This window comes from Mandrillus leucophaeus, unplaced genomic scaffold, assembly GCF_000951045.1.
Source record: "Mandrillus leucophaeus isolate KB7577 unplaced genomic scaffold, Mleu.le_1.0 Scaffold279, whole genome shotgun sequence".
NCBI lineage: Eukaryota > Metazoa > Chordata > Mammalia > Primates > Cercopithecidae > Mandrillus > Mandrillus leucophaeus.
In genome coordinates, this window is record NW_012102909.1 from 915459 (window position 1) to 935451 (window position 19993).

General features: G+C 36.9%; 1 protein-coding gene across 1 annotated transcript in view; it reads left to right on the top strand.

The window, feature by feature from the left end:
* The window catches only part of APLF (aprataxin and PNKP like factor), a 96695-nt gene that overhangs the window by 6423 nt on the left and 70279 nt on the right, over positions 1 to 19993 (top strand). The window contains exon 2 of the mRNA XM_011984996.1: positions 16060 to 16131. Within this exon, the coding sequence (XP_011840386.1) occupies positions 16060 to 16131 (72 nt within the window). The remainder of the gene's footprint in view (positions 1 to 16059; positions 16132 to 19993) is intronic.

Consider the following 19993-nt stretch of genomic DNA (forward strand, 5'->3'; position numbering starts at 1 on the left):
TATTAATTTGCTAGAGCAGCTCCTAGAACTGGTTTGTTATAAAGGATATGACAAAGGATACAGATGAGGAGATGCATAGGGCAAGCTATGGAAAGGGGTACTGAGCTTCCATGCCCTCAACAAGTGTGTCACCCTCCAGAAACCTCTACATGTTCACCTGTTTGGAAGCTTTCCTAACCCTGTCCCCTTTGGGTTTTTATGGAGTCATCATTATTTAGTCTTGATTGATTAAACCGTTGGCCATTAGTGATCAGCTAACCCTTCAGCACCTCTCATCTCCCTAGAGGAGGCTGGGGCTTGGGGCTGAAAGTCCCAATTCTCTAATCATACCTTGGTCTTTCCAGTGACTGGCTCCCACTCTGAAGCTATCTAGGGGCTGCTGGCTGTCACTTAACTCATTAGTATACAAAAAGACATCACTGGGGAGATTCTGAGGATTTTAGTGGTTATGCCAGGCAACAGGGACAAAGACTATATTTTACAATTATATATATCTTCCCCTGAATTAATGCCTTCAAATTTTCATCCCCCATTTACTACTTATCATGAATAAGCTATCTTCTCACATGTCTTCATACTTTTGTATGAGTTCCTTTCTTTGGTAATTTGATTCTGTAGGTAGTGTCTGGGTATATGTGTTTTTTTGAGATGGAGTTTTTTTCTCGTTGCCCAGGCTGGAGTTCAATGGTGTGATCTTGGCTCACCACAACCTCCGCCTTCTGGGTTCAAGAGATTCTCCTACCTCAGCCTCCCAAGTAGCTGGGATTACAGGCATGTGCCACCATGTCCGGCTGATTTTGTATTTTTAGTAGAGACAGGGTTTCTCCATGTTGATCAGGCTGGTCTCGAACTCCTGACCTTAGGTGATCTCCCCACCTCAGCCTCCCAAAGTGCTGAGATTACACACGTGAGCCTCCGCTCCCGGGTGGGTATCTGTATTTTTAAAAGCTCTGAAGATGATTCTACTGCAAAGCCAGAGTTAAAAACTACTTCTAGACACACTAAGTAGAGTACTTGGCACACAATGGGTCTTTAAGAAATGTCTGCTGAACCGAACTGAATAAGCAAAATAACTACTTAGACACATTAATTTTCCAGTCCCAAGTGGTGCTTTAAACCCACTTTTGTCTTCTTAAGCTCTCTTTATGTCTTTACTTACTGCGTTGCCTCTGTCATCATCTATTAATGATGATGTTCTCACACTTGTGCAGCATTCACTGTGTAAGCAGCATTGCAAGCCAAACAGGTAGGGTGAGTTGAAATTTCAGTGACATCTTGATAGTCAGCACAATTTCATCATATTGGCTAACAATTCAGCAGCCTTGAATTCGAGCTCAAAAACCACTGGATTTACTTTTTAAAATCTGAATGATCCATATTAATCAGTATTGTGAATTAGACAGGTGTCTGTGAGGTTGCCTGATAACCTACCATTTATACCATTATTCTTATAGGAAAGCATATTCACAAGTTCCAAAGAACATTTCACATCAAATATATTAACCTTTTAAAGAGAACTTGATTTCTGAATTGAAGTGTATATGGAGAGTCTCTGGGCAAAATCAAGTCTATTTCTTCATACTTGCCCCTTCTTAACATCAGAAGTTGGACTTTGGTACATTCCAGATACAATAATGTTAAATATCTTATATCAACTACTTTTGCTCTATTGAGGAATAAGACTGACCTCTCATCAAATATTATGGCAGAGTCTCAGCATAGATGACTGAGCTCTGGAATGCATGTTGGACTTGGCACTGGGAAGATCTCTAGATAAGAAAATTTTATGATTTGTAGACTTCTTTATAGTAACCAGTCTGGATTCAGTTTGAGTCTTTCTATAGAGATATATATAATTTTTTTTTAACTTACCCTCTGCTCCACAAAAGTGGGAGGAAATAATCTAATGAAATTATGTATAAAATAGATCCCATGCTTTTTTTTTTTTTTTTTTTTTTTTTTTAAGGTTTGTGCATTTCACCATAATACTGGCTTCAAACCCTATACTAGATGACTTTCTGTTTTTCTCTATCATGAAAATTTGAATTTGTCTTTTTTTGTCTGTTGTTGATACAGCAAACTAGATAGTCTTTTGGGAAAGTACTGTAAATTGTGAAGTATTGTGTAAAGTAATTTTTTTATATGTATTATGCTCTTTCCCAATTTTGCAAGATTATATACTCAGTGTAGAAAATGTAGGACTTTCGCCTGTAATCCCAGCACTTTGGGAGGCCGAGGCGGGCGGATCACCTGAGGTCAGGAGTTCGAGACCAGCCCGATCAACATGATGAAAGCCCATTTCTACTAAAAATACGGAAATTAGCTGGGTGTGGTGGTGCACACCTGTAATCCCAGCTACTTGGGAGGCGGAGGCAGGAAAATCGTTTGAACCCGGGAGGCAGAGGTTGCAGTGAGCTGTGATTGTGCCATTGCACTCCAGCCTGGGCAACAGAGTGAGACTCAAAAAAGAAAAAAAAAAAAAAAGTAGGAATTTCACCAAAATCAAGTAAGCAGGAAGACAAAATAAGCACTTCGAAGTCAATTACCAAGACATAAGCACTGTAAACATTCAATGTAGTTCTTTCATGTATTGAATCTGTGTACATAGGTATATATATTTTACTCAGTATATGTATTGTGCAATAGTTACCACTGATTTTTCATTAATATTATAACATAAATTTTGTTATTAATATTCTAAATAGTATTTTCAGTGCAACCTTCCAGTGGCTTACTGTCACACTTAAAACCCAAAGTCCTAATGGGTATGAGGTTTCCTTTTGGAGTGATGAATACATCCTGGAAATAGAAGTGATGGTTGCACAATTTTGTGAATACAGTTAACCCTGAACAACGTGGGTTTTGAACTGCATAGGTCCACTTCTATGCAGATTCAACAAATATATTGGAAAAGTTTTTGGAGATTTGTGACAATTTGAAAAAACTCACAAACTCTATATTTAAAAAACATTGAAAAATTAAGAAGATATATAATGAATAAATGAAATATATGTAGGTAGTAGTCTAGCTTATCATTTACTACCATAAAATATATTCAAATCTATTGTAAAAAGGTAAAATTTATCAAAACATACACACACAAACACAGAGTGTACATAGTGCCATTTGCAGTTGAGAGAAATGCAGACAAATGTAAAGCATAAAATTCACTGTAGTACATACTGTACTTCTGTAATAATTTCTAGCCACTTCTTGTTGCTGTTTTGGTGAGCTCTACTGTTGCAGGTATCTGCTTACAACAACATGTGATGTGAATCATCTCAGCATAAGCAGTTCAACTCTCCAGTAAATTGTGTATCATAATAAAAACGGATCTCAGCTGGGTGTGTTGGTTCATGCCTGTAATCCTAGCACTTTGGGAGGCTGAAGGACTCCCAAAGGACTGCTTGAGCCTGGAGTTCAAGATCAGCCTGGACAACATAATGGGACTCCATCTCTACAAAAAGTAAATTAAAAAAAACAAAAAACTAGCTGAGCATGGTGGTGCATGCCTGTAATCCCAGCTACTTGGAGGCTGAGATGGGAACCTCACTTGAGGCTGTGAGATTGAGGCAGCAGTGAGCCATGATTGCACCATTATACTCCAGCCTGAGTGACAGAGTGAGACCCTGTCTGTATTAGTCTGTTCTCACACTGCTAATAAAGACATACCCAAAACTGGGTAATTTGTAAAGGAAAGAAGCTTAATTGACTCACAGTTCCATATGGCTGGGGAGGCCTCATAATCTTGGCGGACGGTGAATGGGGAGCAAAGTCAGACATCTTACATGGCATCAGGCAAGAGAGCTTGTGCAGGGGTGAGACTTATTTACTACTCTGAGAACAGTATGGGAGAAACCACCCCCTGATTCAGTTATCTCCACCTGGTCCTACCCTTGACATGTGGGATTATTACAGTACAAGGTGTGATTTGGGTGGGGACACAGCCAAACTATACTATATCAATGTCTTTAGAAAAAAAAAGCAGGAGGGATCTCTCGTGAGTCTTCTATTTTTCTATTGTGTTTAGTGCAATATTGTAAACCTTGATTAACACACCATGGGACCATGGGACCTATATGAAATAATACCACTAGTGATGCTGGAAGTTCTCCCAAAAAGCGGAGAAAAATAATGGCAGAAAAAAAAAAAAAGCAGAGAAAAATTACAAGAAGTTGAATTCCTTGATACATATAATAGATTAAGGTCTGCAGCTGTGTTGCCTGCCATTTCAAAATAAATGAATACAGCGTATGGATGACTGTAAAAAAAAGAAAAGGAAATTCATGAAGCTTTCACTGCAGCTATGCCAGCAGGTGGGAAAACCTTGCACTTTTTGTAAAACACCTTTTTATCTTGTACTGAAAATGCAATTTTTATGTGGATACAGGCTTGCTATAAGAAAAACATACCTATAGACTCTAATATGATTCAAGAAAAAGCAAAGTCATTATATGACAACCTAAAGCAAAAAGAAGGTAAAAGATCTAAAGCTGGAGAATTTAATGCCAGCAAAGAATGGTTTAATAATTTTAAAAAGATGTTTGGCTTTTAAAATGTCAAGGTAACAGAAAATGCAGTTTCTGCTGCCCAGGCAGCAGCAGATGTATTCCCAGATGTCATTAAGATAATCATTGAGGAGAAAGGATGTCTGTCTGAACAGGTTTTTTAATGTGGATCAAAGTGCCTTACTCTGGGAAAAAAAAAAAAAAAGCCACTAAGGACAGTTATTAGTAAGGAAGAGAAGTGAGCACTGGGATTTAAGGCAGGAAAGGATAGGCAGTTCTACTGTTTTGTGCAAATGCAGTTGGGTTTATGATTAGTACTGCCCTTATCTACAAAGATGCTAACCCCTGAGCCTTGGAGGGAAAAGATAACCACCAGCTGCCATTCTTTTGGTTGTACAAAGAGAAAGTCTAGGCATGAAAATCCTTTTTCTGAATTGGTTCTATCAATGCTTTGTCCTTGAAGTCAGGAAGTACCTTGCCAGTAAGAGACCGCCTTTTAGAATTCTTTTGAACAATGCCTCTGGCCACCCAGAGCCCCATGAGTTCAGTAACGAAGGTGCTGAGGTGGTCTACTTTCCCCCAAACACAGCATCTCTAATTCAGTCACTAGATGAGGGAGTCATAAGGACTTTTAAGGCTCATTATACACAGTACTCTATGGAAAAGATTGTCATTGTTATGGAAGAGAACCTCCCTAGAGAGAACATCATGAGTCCGGAAGGATTACACCATTGAAGATACCATTGTTGTTACAGAAAAAGTCATGAAAGCCATCAAGCCTGAAGCAGTGAATTCTTGCTGAAGAAAACTGTCCAGATGATGTGCATGACTTCACAGGGTTTACGACAAAGCCAATCAAATAAATTATGAAAGAGATTGTGGATATGGCCAAAAAGTCGGGGGTAAAGGATTTCAAGGTATAGATATTGGAGAAATTCAAGAACTAATAAACACTAATTAACAGAAGACAACTTGATGGAGACAAATGCTTCTGAACCAGTGCCAGAAATGAGGAAGATGATGTAGAAGCAGCAGTGCCAGTAAACCAACCGACACTAAACACTCTGGCAGAAGGGTTATGTTTATTCAACACTGCTTTTCTTTTACAACATGGACCTTTCTATGATACAGACCCTGAAACTAAACAAATGGTAGAATAGGATTGGAAATGTATAAAAACTTTTTTTTTTTAAAGAAATGGAAAGCAAAAAAGTTAGGCAAGTTATCATGTATTTTCATAAAACACCAAGTATGTCTGCCTTTCTTGCCTTTCCTTCTACCTCCTTTACCTTTTACACCTTTGCCACCCTGAGACAGCATGAGCAGCTCCTCCTATTCCTCCTCCTCCTCCTCCTCAGCCTACTCAAGGTAAAGACAATGAAGATGAAGATCTGAATGATGATCCACTTCCACTTAATGAATAGTACATATATTTTCTCTCCCTTATGATTTTCTTAAAACATTCTCTTTTCTCTAGCTTACTCTATTATAAGAATACACTGTAAAATACATATAATATGCAAAATATGTGTTAAGCAATTATTTATAATTGATTAAGGCTTCCAGTCAACAGTAGGCTATTGGTAGTTAAGTTTTGGGGGAGTCAAGGTTGGTTCCCCTAAGCCCCATATTGTTTTAAGTTAAAGTATCCTGTAAGTTTATTGAATTTGTTTATCAGTTTTAAGAGTTCTTTTGGTGGAGTCTTTAGGTTTTTCTAAATGTGAGATCACGTTATCTACAAGCAGGGACGATTCTGCTTCCTCCTTTCCATTTAGATGCTCTTTTTTGTTTTTTTTTTTTTTTTTTTTTTTTTTTTGAGACAGAGTGCTGGAGTGCAGTGGCATGATCTCGGCTCACTGCAACCTCCATCTCCCGGGTTCAAGCAATTCTCTGCCTCAGCCTCCCCAGTAGCTGGGATTATAGGCACCCACCACCATGCCCAGCTAATTTTTGTATTTTTAGTAGAGATGGGGTTTCACCATCTTGGCCAGGCTGGTCTTGAACTCCTGACCTTGTGATTCACCCGCCTTGGCCTCCCAAAGTGCTGGGATTACAGGTGTGAGCCACCATGCCCGGCTGATTTTTTTTTTTCTTACCTAATTGCTCTGGCTAGGACTAATAGTACTATATTTAATAAGAGTGGTAGTAGTGGGGCATCCTTAGGTTGTTCCAATTCTTAGAAGAAAAAGTTTCATCTTTTCCCTTTTCCATATGATGTTAGCTGTGGGTTTGTCGTATATACCCTTTATTGTGTTGAGGTATGTTTCTTCTATACCTGATTTGTTGAGTGTTTATCATGAAGGGATGTTGAATTATATCGAATACTTCTTCTGAACCTCTTGAGATCATATGGTTTTTGTCCTTAATTCTGTTGATGTGATATATCACATTTATTGATTTGTGTATGTTTGAACCATCATTGTATCCCTGGGATAAATTTCACTTGATCATGCTGTATAATCTTTTTAATGTGTTCTTGGATTCAGTTTGCTAGTATTTTTTTGAGGATTTTTGAATCTATATGTTCATCAGGGATGTTGGCTTGTAATTTTCTTTTTTTGTGTGTTTGTGTGTCCTTGTCTGGTTTTGGTTTCAGGGTCATACTGGCGTTATGTAATGAACTTGCAATAGTTCCTTTCCCTTTAATTTTTTGGAATAGGTTGAGAAGAATTGGTGTTAGTCTTTTTTAAAAATTTGGTAGAATTCAGCGTGAAGCCATGTAGTAACTCCTTTAAGTATTTCTTGTAGGGCTTGTTGAGTGGTGATGGAATTCCCTTAATTTTTGCTTGTTTGGGAAAACTTCATTTCTAAAGGATAGCTTTACTGGGTAGCCTACATCCTGGCTGGCAGGTTTTGTTTGTTTGTTTGTTTGTTTTTTTCCTTTCAGCACTAAATATATCATCCCATTTTCTCAGCCTGTTAAAGTTTCTGCTGAGAAATCTGCTGTTAGTCTAATGGCCATTCCCTTTTATGTGACTTGATGATTTTTTCTTGTTGTTTGTAGAATTTTCTTGTTGTCTTTGACTTTTGAAAATTTGGCTGTAAGTGCCTTGGAGAGGACCTTTTTGGGCTGATTTATTTGAGAACTTCTGTGCTTCCTGCATCTGGATGTCCTTCTCTCTCTTAAGACTTGGGGGATTTTCAGCTATTATTTCATTAAGTAGGTTTTCTATGCCTTTTCCACATTTTCTTTTCCTGGAATTCTCATAATGTGAATATTTGTTCGCTTAATGGTGTCCCATAAATTCAATCGGTTTTCTTCATTCTTTTAAATATTTTTTTCTTTGCTTTGGGTTATTTCAGAAGACTTAGTCTTTAAGTTCAGAAGTTCTTCTGCTTGATATAGTCTGGGGAAGGCTTGATTTTATTTTTTCTTATTCTCTGAATTCCTCAGCTGTAAGATTTCTGTTTGGTTCTTTTTTATGATGTTTCTCTCTGTTGACTTTCTCATTTAAATAATGAATTATTGGGTTATCTGCATTGTCTTCTATCTTGTTGACTTTCTTAAGGTTATTTTGAATTCTTTTTCTGGCATTTTATAAATTTCTTTTTTTTTGTGGAGTCTGCTATTGGAGAATTAATGTGTTCCTTTGAGGGTGTCGTGTTTTTTTTTTCATGTTTCTTGTGTCCCTGTATTGATATCTGCTCATCTGGTGGAATAGTTGCCTCTTCTAATTTGATAAAGTAGCTTTCACAGGGAAAGACCTATTCCTTTAGATGGGTCTTATGGTGTCTGATGGGTAGAATGCATTGGCTTTGGTTCTGAGTGAGCACAGTAGTGTGGTCTCTGTACAGTTTCCTCAGCTGTAACCCATATTAGTAATGTTTGCAAGTTCCTCAATGGCCTAGGCTGTGGAAGTGTGCGGTGGTAGTGGTGGTATGACTTTGCCAGAGATGGGCTCGCCAGGCTGGTTGTTGGGCCAGGGGTATGCATGTACACATAGTCAGCTGGCTTGGAGATTGGGTCACTGAGGGCAGGTCTGCTAGGCTACTTCTCAGGCTGTGGGTGCTGGTGTGCAGCTGGTTGGTCAGCTCAGGGACTGGCTCTCTGGGCTGTTTATCAGACTTAGGGTGCAGACATTTTGTGGTTTGGCTGCTCAGGGTCTGGCTCACTGAGGAAAGAGCCACCAGGCTGTTTATCCAGCTAGGGCTGCAGGGGTGGGGCAGTTTGGCTGGTTTGTGGAGTATGTCCGCCTAGGGTGGTTCCACCAGACTGTGTTCTCAGTTGGGGTATGGACACACAATGATTAGGCCAGTTTGGTGGCATGCCCCCTGGGGGTGGTCTGCTGTTTCTCTGGCTGGGATGTGAGCTCACAATGGTTTGGCTAGCTTGGGGAAGGGTGTACCGGGGGTGGGCTGCTATGCTGTTTCTGCAGCTGGGGGCACAGGCATGTGGTGGTTTGGCCAGCCTGGGCTTGGCTTCCCCATTATGCAGTACCAGAGTCATGACTGTCCCTGGGCCCAGGCTCTCAGTAACTGGAGTCATTGCATTGCAGTCCTTCATGTGGTCTTTATGGAATGATGGTAGAACCTCAAAGCTAGAGAGACACAGTGGCTACTGGCCCCCAGAGCAGGACACCCCCCAGCAGTGTCTCTGGTTTCAAGAAGGTGCTATGCTGTAGCAGCTTAGGTTATGCAAGGGTGGGGAGTACATAACACGAGCTCCTACTGTGGAGTAATGTAGCTTTGTAAATTCCAGGTAGCTCTCCAAACAGCTCAAGGCTTGTAAGGACTGTGGGATTCTCCTGCAGTGAGGACTGCAAGTTTCTGTGGTTGGGGCCTGTGCTTTACCATTACCCTGTAAGAAGTCCCTCCTGGCTCCCAGCCAGTCTCATTGGGGAGATGGGACAGCAGAGGCAGGGTGCCTTGCACCTCTTTTCATCCTGCTTTTGTGCTCCACAGGGATCTTGCCACTCCCTTGCAGCACTTCAGCGCTCTCCCTCAGACACTCCAGTTGAATTGTAGTTGTTAATTCTGTGTTTGGGTCCCTTTTTAGGGGGCAAGGGCACGCATCGGGCACCTCTAGTCAGCCATCTTTCTGATTTTATTCATACAAGATAATTTTTATAAAATTAAAGTATAAAGTATCATATAATTATCTTAACCTTTCCTGTGTAATATAGTTTATACTGAAAACCAATTTGTACTATAATATACATCCTGTGTACTATATTTGTACTATAATAATATCCTGTGTAATATAGTTTATACTAAAAAACAATTTGTAATATAGTTTATACTGAAAAAGGAACTATTTTCTGTTCTTATATTTACAGGAACCAAGTTACATGAGAACATTGAATTAATGTGATATATTATAACTGTCTATGATGTTCAGAAACTTCTCTAGAAAAGCATTTTACAAAAAATTAACTTGTGTTGTCTATATTGTATATAGACAAAAAATGAAATGAAAGGTACCAACCCTATTCTATTTCAAGATCCAGTAGCTTTTCTGCTTTTACTTTATTCAGGGTTGTTTCTTTAGTTTTTAGAATTTTGAGAATTGCAGTTAAACAAAGAGATCACAGACTTTGATTCAAAATAGCTAAATATTTCTGCTCGTCACATCATAAGATAATTTCCGTTTTGTTTGACTTCAATAAATACCAAAAATACGTATTTGGTAACAAACAGATCATAAACAGTTCTTTTATGTTTTCATGTGTTTATCTTTTCTTCTGGTATAATCTTCGTATCTTAAAACTAGAGAAGGGACCTGTATGTATATTATAGTGGATGAAGTATTCTATTAATATTTAAAACCAGAAAGTCAAATATAAAGGATCCTCATGGTATCACTACAAAAGTGATATAAGAATAGACAGACCTGTTCACATTCAAGAAACAATATTAAGAATTCAGTTTAGGGCTGGGCACGGTGGCTCACACCTGTAATCCCAGCACTTTGGGAGGCCGAGGTGGGTGGATCATTCAAGCTCAGGAGTTCGAGACCAGCCTGACCAACATGTTGAAACCCTGTTTCTACTAAATGTAAAAAAAAAAAAAATTTACCAGGCATGGTGGCGCATGCATGTAATCCCAGCTACCTGGGAGATTGAGGCAGGAGAATCGCTTGAACCCGGGAGGCAGAGTTTACAGTGAGCTTAGATTGTGCCATTGCACTCCAACTTGGGCAACAGAGTGAAGCTTAGTCTGAAAAAAAAAAAAAAGGCAGTTTAAGACCAGGCACAGTGACTCATGCCTGTAATCCCAGCACCTTGAGAGGCCCAAGTGGGCAGATCACTTGGAGCCAGGAGTTTGAGACCAGCCTGGCCAAAATGGGAAAATCCCATCTCTAAAAAAAAATAAATATAACAATGGTTAGAGGAATGTGTATTAATCACAGTTGCTTTTGACTACAAGTAACAGAAATTTGACAAACAGCAATTTAATCAAATAAGGCATTGATTTTTCTTCTTCTGTAATATGCCTGTGTGTGTATGTGTGTGTGTACGTGCGTGCACATTTTTTTCTTTCTCCTGAACACAGTTGAAAGTACATACATGCATTATGGCAGTTCATCACTAAATATGTCAACATGTGTCACCTAAGAACGAGGACATTTCTATATAGCTATGTTCTGTTATTATATTCTAGAAATGTGTAACTGTGCCATAAATTTTAATGTTCCATACTCAGTTTTGTACATCGTTTTCAGTAATGTGCTTTTTGCATTTTTTTAAAAAAACCGTGATCCAGTTAAATTTTTTTTCATTTAATCTAGAATGGTTTTCTTGCCTTTTGTCTTTAATGACATCGGTGCTTCTGTGGGTCCAGGCCAATTATTCCTAGAGTGTCCCACAATTTTTGTTTGATTGTTTGCACATAATTTGATTCACATTAAACATTTTTGGTGAAAATATTAAGTAGATGATGTTTATTCAGAGTACCGCATTAGGAAGCACATCTATCAGTTTGTCCTGTTGTGATGATGTGGTAAGTGTAATCACCTTGATAAGATGGTATCTGCCGGATTTCACAGTTCATCTGCCATTTCCTTTGTCAGTAATCTGTGGAGTGATACTGAGACTTCATGAGTATTTTTTCCCAACAAACCTTTTTTATTATTAGGAAATAAACATCCTTTTATCCTTTCCTAACTTAATTTTTACATTGATAGTTAAAAAATAGTGATTTTTTTGGTTCTACCATTTTTTTCTACTTTAGCTGGCATTCTTTTATAAAGAAAAGCATCTCTCCCAGCCTTACCCTCTGATAATACTCGAGTACAGCACATTGAATCAAAAAATAATCCATGATTCATATGGAATCTTTTTTATTATCTTTTTTTTTCTTTTTTTGAGACAGGGTCTCACCCTGTCCCCCAGGCTGGAGTGCAGTGGCGTGATCATGGCTCACGGCAACCTTGACCTCCTGGGCTCAAGCAGTCTTCCTACGTCAGCCTCCTAAGTATTAATATTTGGAACTATAAGCACATGCCACCCTGTCCAACTAATTTTTTACTTTATGTGGATTGGTACGGAATCATGGATTATTTTGCGATTCAATTTCCTGTATTCCAGTATTATCACTATTTTGGTGCTCAAATCATTCTAAATTTGGTCAGTGAGAGTTTTTTCGCACTGGTTTCTCTGTCCTTCTGACATGCACCCATCAATTTTTGAGCATTTCTTTGTCCTCTGGCACAAGAAGATATCCTAGGTCCACATTATACTTTTTGTGCCTCAGACCTGGAATATGACATTTCTCAAAAGAGCTCTGGTTTCTTTTAGTGGGGAATGGTATTTTGAAGCCAAAATCTATACTACTGGATTTATTTTTTTCTTCCAAGTATCCTTCTTCTTTCTGAGAAGTGGTGCCTTTACTGCGCTTGCTATACCTGGTTCCACATATTTATATGCTTCTCTTTTGGATTCTCTATTAGCTTGGCCTCTGTAATGTTGGATCTGAAATATGTTTTTAGTATTTCCCACTAAAAGTGTGACTTAATTTTTCTGGGAGTGATACTTGTGCTTCAGCACCCCTAGATTCCCACTCCCTCTCTCCTCTTTTTCTGTCGTTTGCCACCTGATTTTCTCTGCTCCAGCATAAGTTCTGGGGCTTGATCTTCTGAAATTGGCATTTCTCATCTCTCTTACATGTAAGTTAAAGTTTTTTGTAATCTCCATCTCCTAGTTTTGCATTAGATATGGGATGAGATATGGGTAGTTTTGTTTGCTCTATTTGTTGATTTCTTTGAAGAATGTGTGTTGTGATTAGAATTTAGGTGACTATAACTATTCTATAAAAATTGGAATTCCTCAATTTAACTATTTTTATGGCTTTCTAAGATGTGAAATGTCTGACTTTCAGTTGAAGTTTTAATTTAAACTTGGTGACTCTAGTAATAAGTAAGTAAACTTGGGCAAGCCTTCAGTATATTTTGAAGTAATTTATGCCATTTGTCCTACCCTAAATGGCCTCTAACCAGTGTATTCTTTTTGAGTCCTTGGGTTTCTTTGCTTTTTAGTAGCCTTTCTCTTTCCACTTGTAGACTAACATCAGTCATTTTCTCCTATTGTCAGTATGCTATCTACTAAATCCTATCCACTTTACGAATAGAGAATTAAGAATTTGGATGACATATCTTGTTAGACTTAGGTATGCCATTAGATAAGCAGGACCAAATGAAAGTCTGAGGGCCTCTTGGAGCTTTATTTAGGATCTGAATCTCTTCTGAATGTCTATTTGATTATTAAATAGCCATTTCTGCCTTATTTTCAGTTCTTTACTATGTTCTAGTTTGACAGTTAAACTGGGTAAATCATCTTAAAAACTGAGGTTTTGCTTTAGGTTTCATGTAATGATATTGAGGGATGAGATACAACATTTAGAGCATGAATGGTTCTGGAATCTGATTCCTTAGGTTCAGATCCTGGCCCTACTACTTATTGGTTGTGTAACTGAGTAGTTACTTAAACTCTCTGTACTTCCATTTTCTCACCTATGAAGTGAAGTATAATAATAGTATCTTCTTCACAGATTTTGTGAAGACTGAAAAAGATGATACATGACAAGTCTAGAATGGTGCTTTGCTGTTGATAATTGATTGTTATTACAGTTGATATATTAATTAATAAATAATAAAAATGTGTTGGATAGTCACTCTGTATAAGGAGCAGTGATAGGCTGTTAAAGCAGATAATCAGATCTTTAGGATAATCTGTTTGTCACTTGCTCCCCACCCCTCTCCGTATATCAATCCTGAAATTAAAATGTTTTAATGATAATTTATTAAACCTTTACGCTTCCCATTGAGAAAATGCAAATGGTTATTTTATCACATATTCAGTATTTAGGGGTTTACTTTAAAAGGAACACTATAAATGTCTGAGTGATGTTAATTTCAAAGACCGTTTATAGCATTCTTTTTGTATTCTATAAAGACACATAGCTTGTAATGAAATTACACTGTTGTGGAGTTATATGTCCACTAGAGGTCACATTATACTTTTATATTACTTAAAATGTCTTTTATCTTCGCAGTGTCAGTGAAGCCTACTTCAAAGAAAGACAGAGATAAGAAAAGTTCATTTATTGCTTCCTGAAAAAATACAGTTTAAAAGAGGAAAGAAGAAAGAGGAAAGAAAGATGGTGGACTGTTAAAGGAACCATCTTTATATGCCATAGTTTTATATTTGGTAGCTTATTACTCTGTTGGTTAGAAAACTGGTTTGTATTGAAGTAATGAGATTTTGGTATCCAAGTCAGAAATAGGAATTGCTTACTCTCAGTCACAGAATAATGTGCATATTTTGAAATTACTTTTGAATGATTGCATGTAGGTATAGTCATGTATATAAATGTGTTCTCACATTTATTACTTTTTTTTTTTTTTTTTTTTTTTGAGACAGGGTCTCATCCTTTCACCTAGGCTGGAGTGCAGTGGTGCCGATCATGGCTTTACAACCTTGACCTCCTGGGTTCAAGCAGTCTTCCTACCTCAGCCTCCCAAGTATTAATATTTGGGACTGTAGGTACATGCCACCCTGTCCAACTAATTTTTTACTTTATGTGGAGATGGGGATCTCACTGTGTTGCCCAGGCTAGTCTTAAATTCCTGAGCTCAAGCGGTCCTTCCACTTCAGCCTACCAAAGTGCTGGGATTGCAGCCACCGCACCCTCCCTATTACCTATTTTTATTAAAAAGAGTGTGGCTTTGGAGTACTGCCTACTTGGAGAGTGACCTACCCAAGTTACCTAAATTCTCTGGACTTTGAATTTCTATGTAAAGTGTGAATAATAGCTATGGCAATGTTATGTTGAATCACAACATTTAAGCAAAAGTTCTGTGCAAATGATGCAATGAGTCATCAGATAACTGCTGTTGTTTTTAGCCGGCTAAGGTACGTTCTGGGAAGAAGAAAGGGATCTTTAAATTTTTAGCCTCTTTTTTTCTGAAAGAATAGATATTAGTTTGTACTTCTTGGATGGCCATTGTGGCTAACAATAGATTATAAAAAATTCATTCATGTGATACTCATTGTGATGCTTGATATTACTGTCTGTATGTCACAGCCTTAAGTGTGGAACTGCTCTCTGGTTAAAAAAATGAGTACTGACTCCTGGCAGTTTCACATTTTTTGTGGAACTAATAGGTTTAATTGAGTTTATGTGTTGGCATGGTCTATTTTTTACTGATAATTTTGGTCCTCATTCGGATAATGCCAGCATTCAAGGGCTACATACTAAGGTTACCAAGAGATGGGGTCGGTAGTTATGGCGTTAGTGAAATTGGTGCTTAACATGTTTTCATTATCAATCAACCACAAATAAAAAAGGCAGTCTGAACTATTGCATTTACAGTGAAAAGGGAAAGCTTTGATTGGCACTGTCAGCATTTAAAATGCAAACAATTTTTGAACTTTGGTATGCAGGAATTATTGTGAGCATAAGCAGAACACTGTTGGCTCAAAACAGGAAGCAAATAGATATTTTTAAAAAATGCTAATTTCTTTCTTACTGCCAATGTTTGGTTTTCACCATTCCGCTTCTTGCCTTCCTGAACTCGTGAGTGCTGCTGGTGGCCCCCGAGTTTGCATGCAGTTCTGCCTGATCTGGGTCTTTTTGACCCCAAAGCCTACAGTCAGACCCTTTTACACTTACCAGATCCTTGAGCATGGGATCTCTTCCTCTGAAAATCTTTATCATCGTTACATACTATATGTTTCTTGTATTTGAAATGTTTTCTGGTAAGTACATATTATATAGATACTTTTCCTATTTTTGAATTTTCTTGGTAATAATCTCCAGTAGATGTCTGTCAAGAATGGAAACTATCATGCAAGGTTTTGGGATCCGTTAGATTCTAGGCTTGAGGCTCTGTTGTTGACTCTTCCATGACTTTGGGCAGGTTTTTTTAATCTCTGAGTTTCATTATTTGTTAAATGAGGACAATCATTTCAACATATAGTTGTTGAATGAATGATGTATTTCATAGCTAGTCTACTGATTTCAGAAACATTGCCAGGGGTTTTGTTTGCCTTTTTGTTTTGTTGCTTTTTAAGAAGGTGGCCATTCTTAATCTTTTAATTTTTTTACTGTATAGATAACAGACAAGAGAGTATCCAGAAGACATGCCATTCTTGAGGTGGCAGGTGGTCAGCTGCGAATCAAACCGGTAAATATGTTATTAATGATTCATTTTAACTTTTATCTCTTACCCTTTCAGTTCCCAAGCAGAGGTGCCTATTTTCTAAGGTTATGGGAATAGGGAATTAATGTCAGAACATATCCTTCTCATTGCCAGAAAATAATTAGGAGATAAAGATCTAAACTATGAGTAAAACTGTATATTTTCTCATAGGACAATGCCACATTTACATAATTAGAATTTTAATGAAAGGTGACTGCCAGTTCATGTGTACATTACGATTTGGTTTAAAATTGAATACGCCAAATAATATCCAATAAGAAAGCGCATAACTATGTAATGGTTGTTTTTTTGAGCTGGGGTAGTGACCAAAGTAACTTAAATGTTACAGGGATATTTTAACACATTCTGTATCACTGTGTGTAGAGTTGAATAGTTCTGAAATTTAGACCTTGTTCAACTTTGAGGTTTGAAAAATGATTTTAATTTGAAAATTTTTGTTGAGAGCTAGAATTTTAATTGTTTGCTTTATAGTTTCCTGCTGCAAAATCACTGATGATATGCGGGGACAGCCAGTTTCTAAGAATATACAATGTGATTATTCCTTTTCTTTTGCAGAGTCTATTGTGTAAGAGAATGAAATATGTGCATGAGGGTCCATTTATTTTAGACTAGATCGTATGGTGGTAAAATTTCATGGAATTAAATTCATTAATTTATAACCTTTTTAAACCAATTTGTATTTTCATATTTTATATACAACCGCCTGTTATAGCGTTAGTTCCTTCTTTTACACAGATAGTACTTGCTTTTTTATCCTATGTTTAACTGTTTCCAAATTTGGAAAGCATCTTTTAAATTTTAGTACTTGGAAATTTTTTGAATAAAAAATTATTCAATGTATTCACCTTATCTCAACCTTGAATAAATAATCTTTAAAAGGGTTTATGTCTCATTGTCATTCTGCATTATCTTAGTGTCTTGAAAAAGTGTTAATATCTGGAGTCAATACTCCTGTAGAAGCCACTGTATTTACCATTAGTTATTCATCTCTGTATCCTCTCCAGATAACTTATTCTTCTGAGATGACATACTGGATCACAAGGTCCTTGAATATAGGAACTCTGACTAATCTTTGTATCCCTAGTGTTTATCATAGTGCCTAAAACATAGTAGGTATTTAATTAATATTTGCTGAATGCATGAGTAAACGCTGTAGTGAGAACTATCTATGGTACATCTAGGAGTGGGAACATGATTGATTTTTACAAAAGTATGTTATTCTCTAGTGCCCAATTTCTAACACCTTGCCAATGGACTACCATGGCTTAAAATAAGTTTTTTGTTGTTGTTGTTACTAAAGCATATTAAAGGAAAGAATAGAGAGATCTTGAAATTCTTATCCTACCTTTTCTAATAGAACATGTTTATTAGATTTACTTTTTTCAAAATAGCAATTCTGGCTTAATATTACCCTTGCCTCCTCAAGTGAAGGAACCATTAGTTACCACTGATTTTCTACATGATTTAGATTTACTGCTCTATAATTCATGTTAACAAAAAGAGGAACTTTATAGCGAGTACTTAATTTTTTGTAAGTAGATCATTTAAATAGTCCTTAATGAGTGGATTTCTAGTTATTTTTTATACCAAACCAGAAAGTATCAGCTCCTGCAGTAGATGAATAGACTTTTCTGGTTTGTGTTGTTAATATTCAAATCCTGCTGATAACTATGCAGATGTTATAGAAAAACAAATCAATAAACTAGTAGTACTTTTCACTCTGTTATGAAGGCAAGCTCTTGGTTAATACCTGTTAACTCCTGTTATAGCTTTTTTTTTCACCTCTGCTTTTGCTCCAGTGATATCTGAAAAATTTATAGTAGCACAATATTTGTAAATGGTGAGTGATTCATTTTAGGAACTTAACATATATAGAAATGATTATTTTTTATTTATATAGATTTAGGGAGTACAATGCAGTTTTGTTACATGGTTATATTGTGAAATGGTGAAGTCTGGGCTTTTAGTGTAACCATTACCTGAATAGTGTACATTGTACCCATTAGGTAATTTCTCAACCCTGTCCCACCTCTCACACTACCACCCTTCTGAGTCTCCAGTGTCTGCTGTGCCACTGTGTCCATTTATTTTGTGAGCAAATTAACCAGTGGAATTGTGGACAACTCAGTAGATATCAGGTTTTTTCTTTACACTCTTTATTTACTCAGTGATAAGAAGAAACCATTCTTATAACAAAATTGACATGGCATTAAATTTTTTTATATCAAAAATAGGTCATTAGAAAACTGTCATATTTACTAATGCATGAATATTTTAAACATTTACATTTTTTCTCAGTGTTAATCAAGGACATTTATATTTTAAAATGTTTTATAAATTGGCTTTAATAAAGTTGCTTAGTTGGAGTTGTGTCTACACTTGGCTGAAAATTATTCAGTTATATTTTGTACTTCTGTGGCTATTCAAAAGAATACTAATAATGTAAAATAAGAATGCCCACATTAAAGGTGATTTTATTAGTTGAAAATCTTATCTTGAGTTAAATTTTATCCAGTATGTAGTGAGCCAAATTTCCTTGTGGGATTTTAGCAGTGTTCAGTTATAAAAAGGCTCCTTTTTGAAAATACTCTTCACTTTTACTGAGTCTTTAATTAGATGGTACTCAGATCATAAAACCACTATGTATTACATTAACAGGTGTCTTTTGAGTACAAAACTGTAGTAGAAATAATGCTAGAAGCTAGAGCAAAAATTCCTCATGAGATTAGATATAAAACTAAAATTTGGAATGATTTATTTACGTTTTACCTCTGTTTATGATCACTTAAATATTGTTTAGTGTAATTTTCTAAACTGTCCCATAAGTGTGATGTTTAGACATGGGAGAAGGTAGATCTTTTTTATCCTTTTTTGAGTACCTTTTTTTTTGACAACTTAGAATGTCACAGCCTTCTGGAGAATGTCTGATCTTAAATACTCAGCAAATTCTAGAATGGGAATGAGAGCCCAGGTTCTTTGAACTCTGTGTAGTATTTTCTTGTTGTTATATTTCTGAAGTCAGGATTCTCTTGGTATTGGGTGTCTCTTCTTCAAAAATATTTCTTTAAGTTACAACTGATTGATGTTCTGTCTTTACAAGAAGTTTTAGTGCCTTCAGTTGAATAAAATTTTAGAACTGAAAGCAACCTTAGATTTGGACTTATGTGTGTGGAAATTTGATTGGGCCAGGGCTAGCATTGTGTGTCAGTGGGGAAGAGGAATTTTTATCAGTAAATGGTATTGGGACAGTTATCTGTTTGGAAAAAAAAAATAGACCCCTACTACAGACCCAACAATCTACTCCAGGTAGATTAAATGTGAGAGTCCAACTATAAAACTCTTAGAATATAATATAGGGAAAAACCCTTATGACTTTAGAGTAGGGAAGGGTTTTTAAACAAGATATAAAAAGCATGAACCATAAAAACAGTTGGAAAAAGCCAATGAAATTAAAATAAGAAACTTCATTTATCAAAAGACACTGTAATGAAAATGATGTAACTACAACAGGGAGAAGATGTTTAAAATACATGTAATTGGCACATGTAATTAGGCCATTCATGCATTGACATAAAGAAATACCTGAGACTGGGTAATTTATAAAGAAGAGAGATTTAGGCTGGGTGCAGTGGCTCACACCTGTAATCCCAACAATTTGGGAGGTGAAGGTGGGCAGATCACTTAAGGTCAGAAGTTCAAGACTAGCCTGGCCAACATGGTGAAACCCTGTCTCTACTTAAAATACAAAAATTAGCCAGGCTTGGCCAGGCACAGTGGGTCACGCCTGTAATCCCAGCACTTTGGGAGGCCGAGACGGGCAGATCAC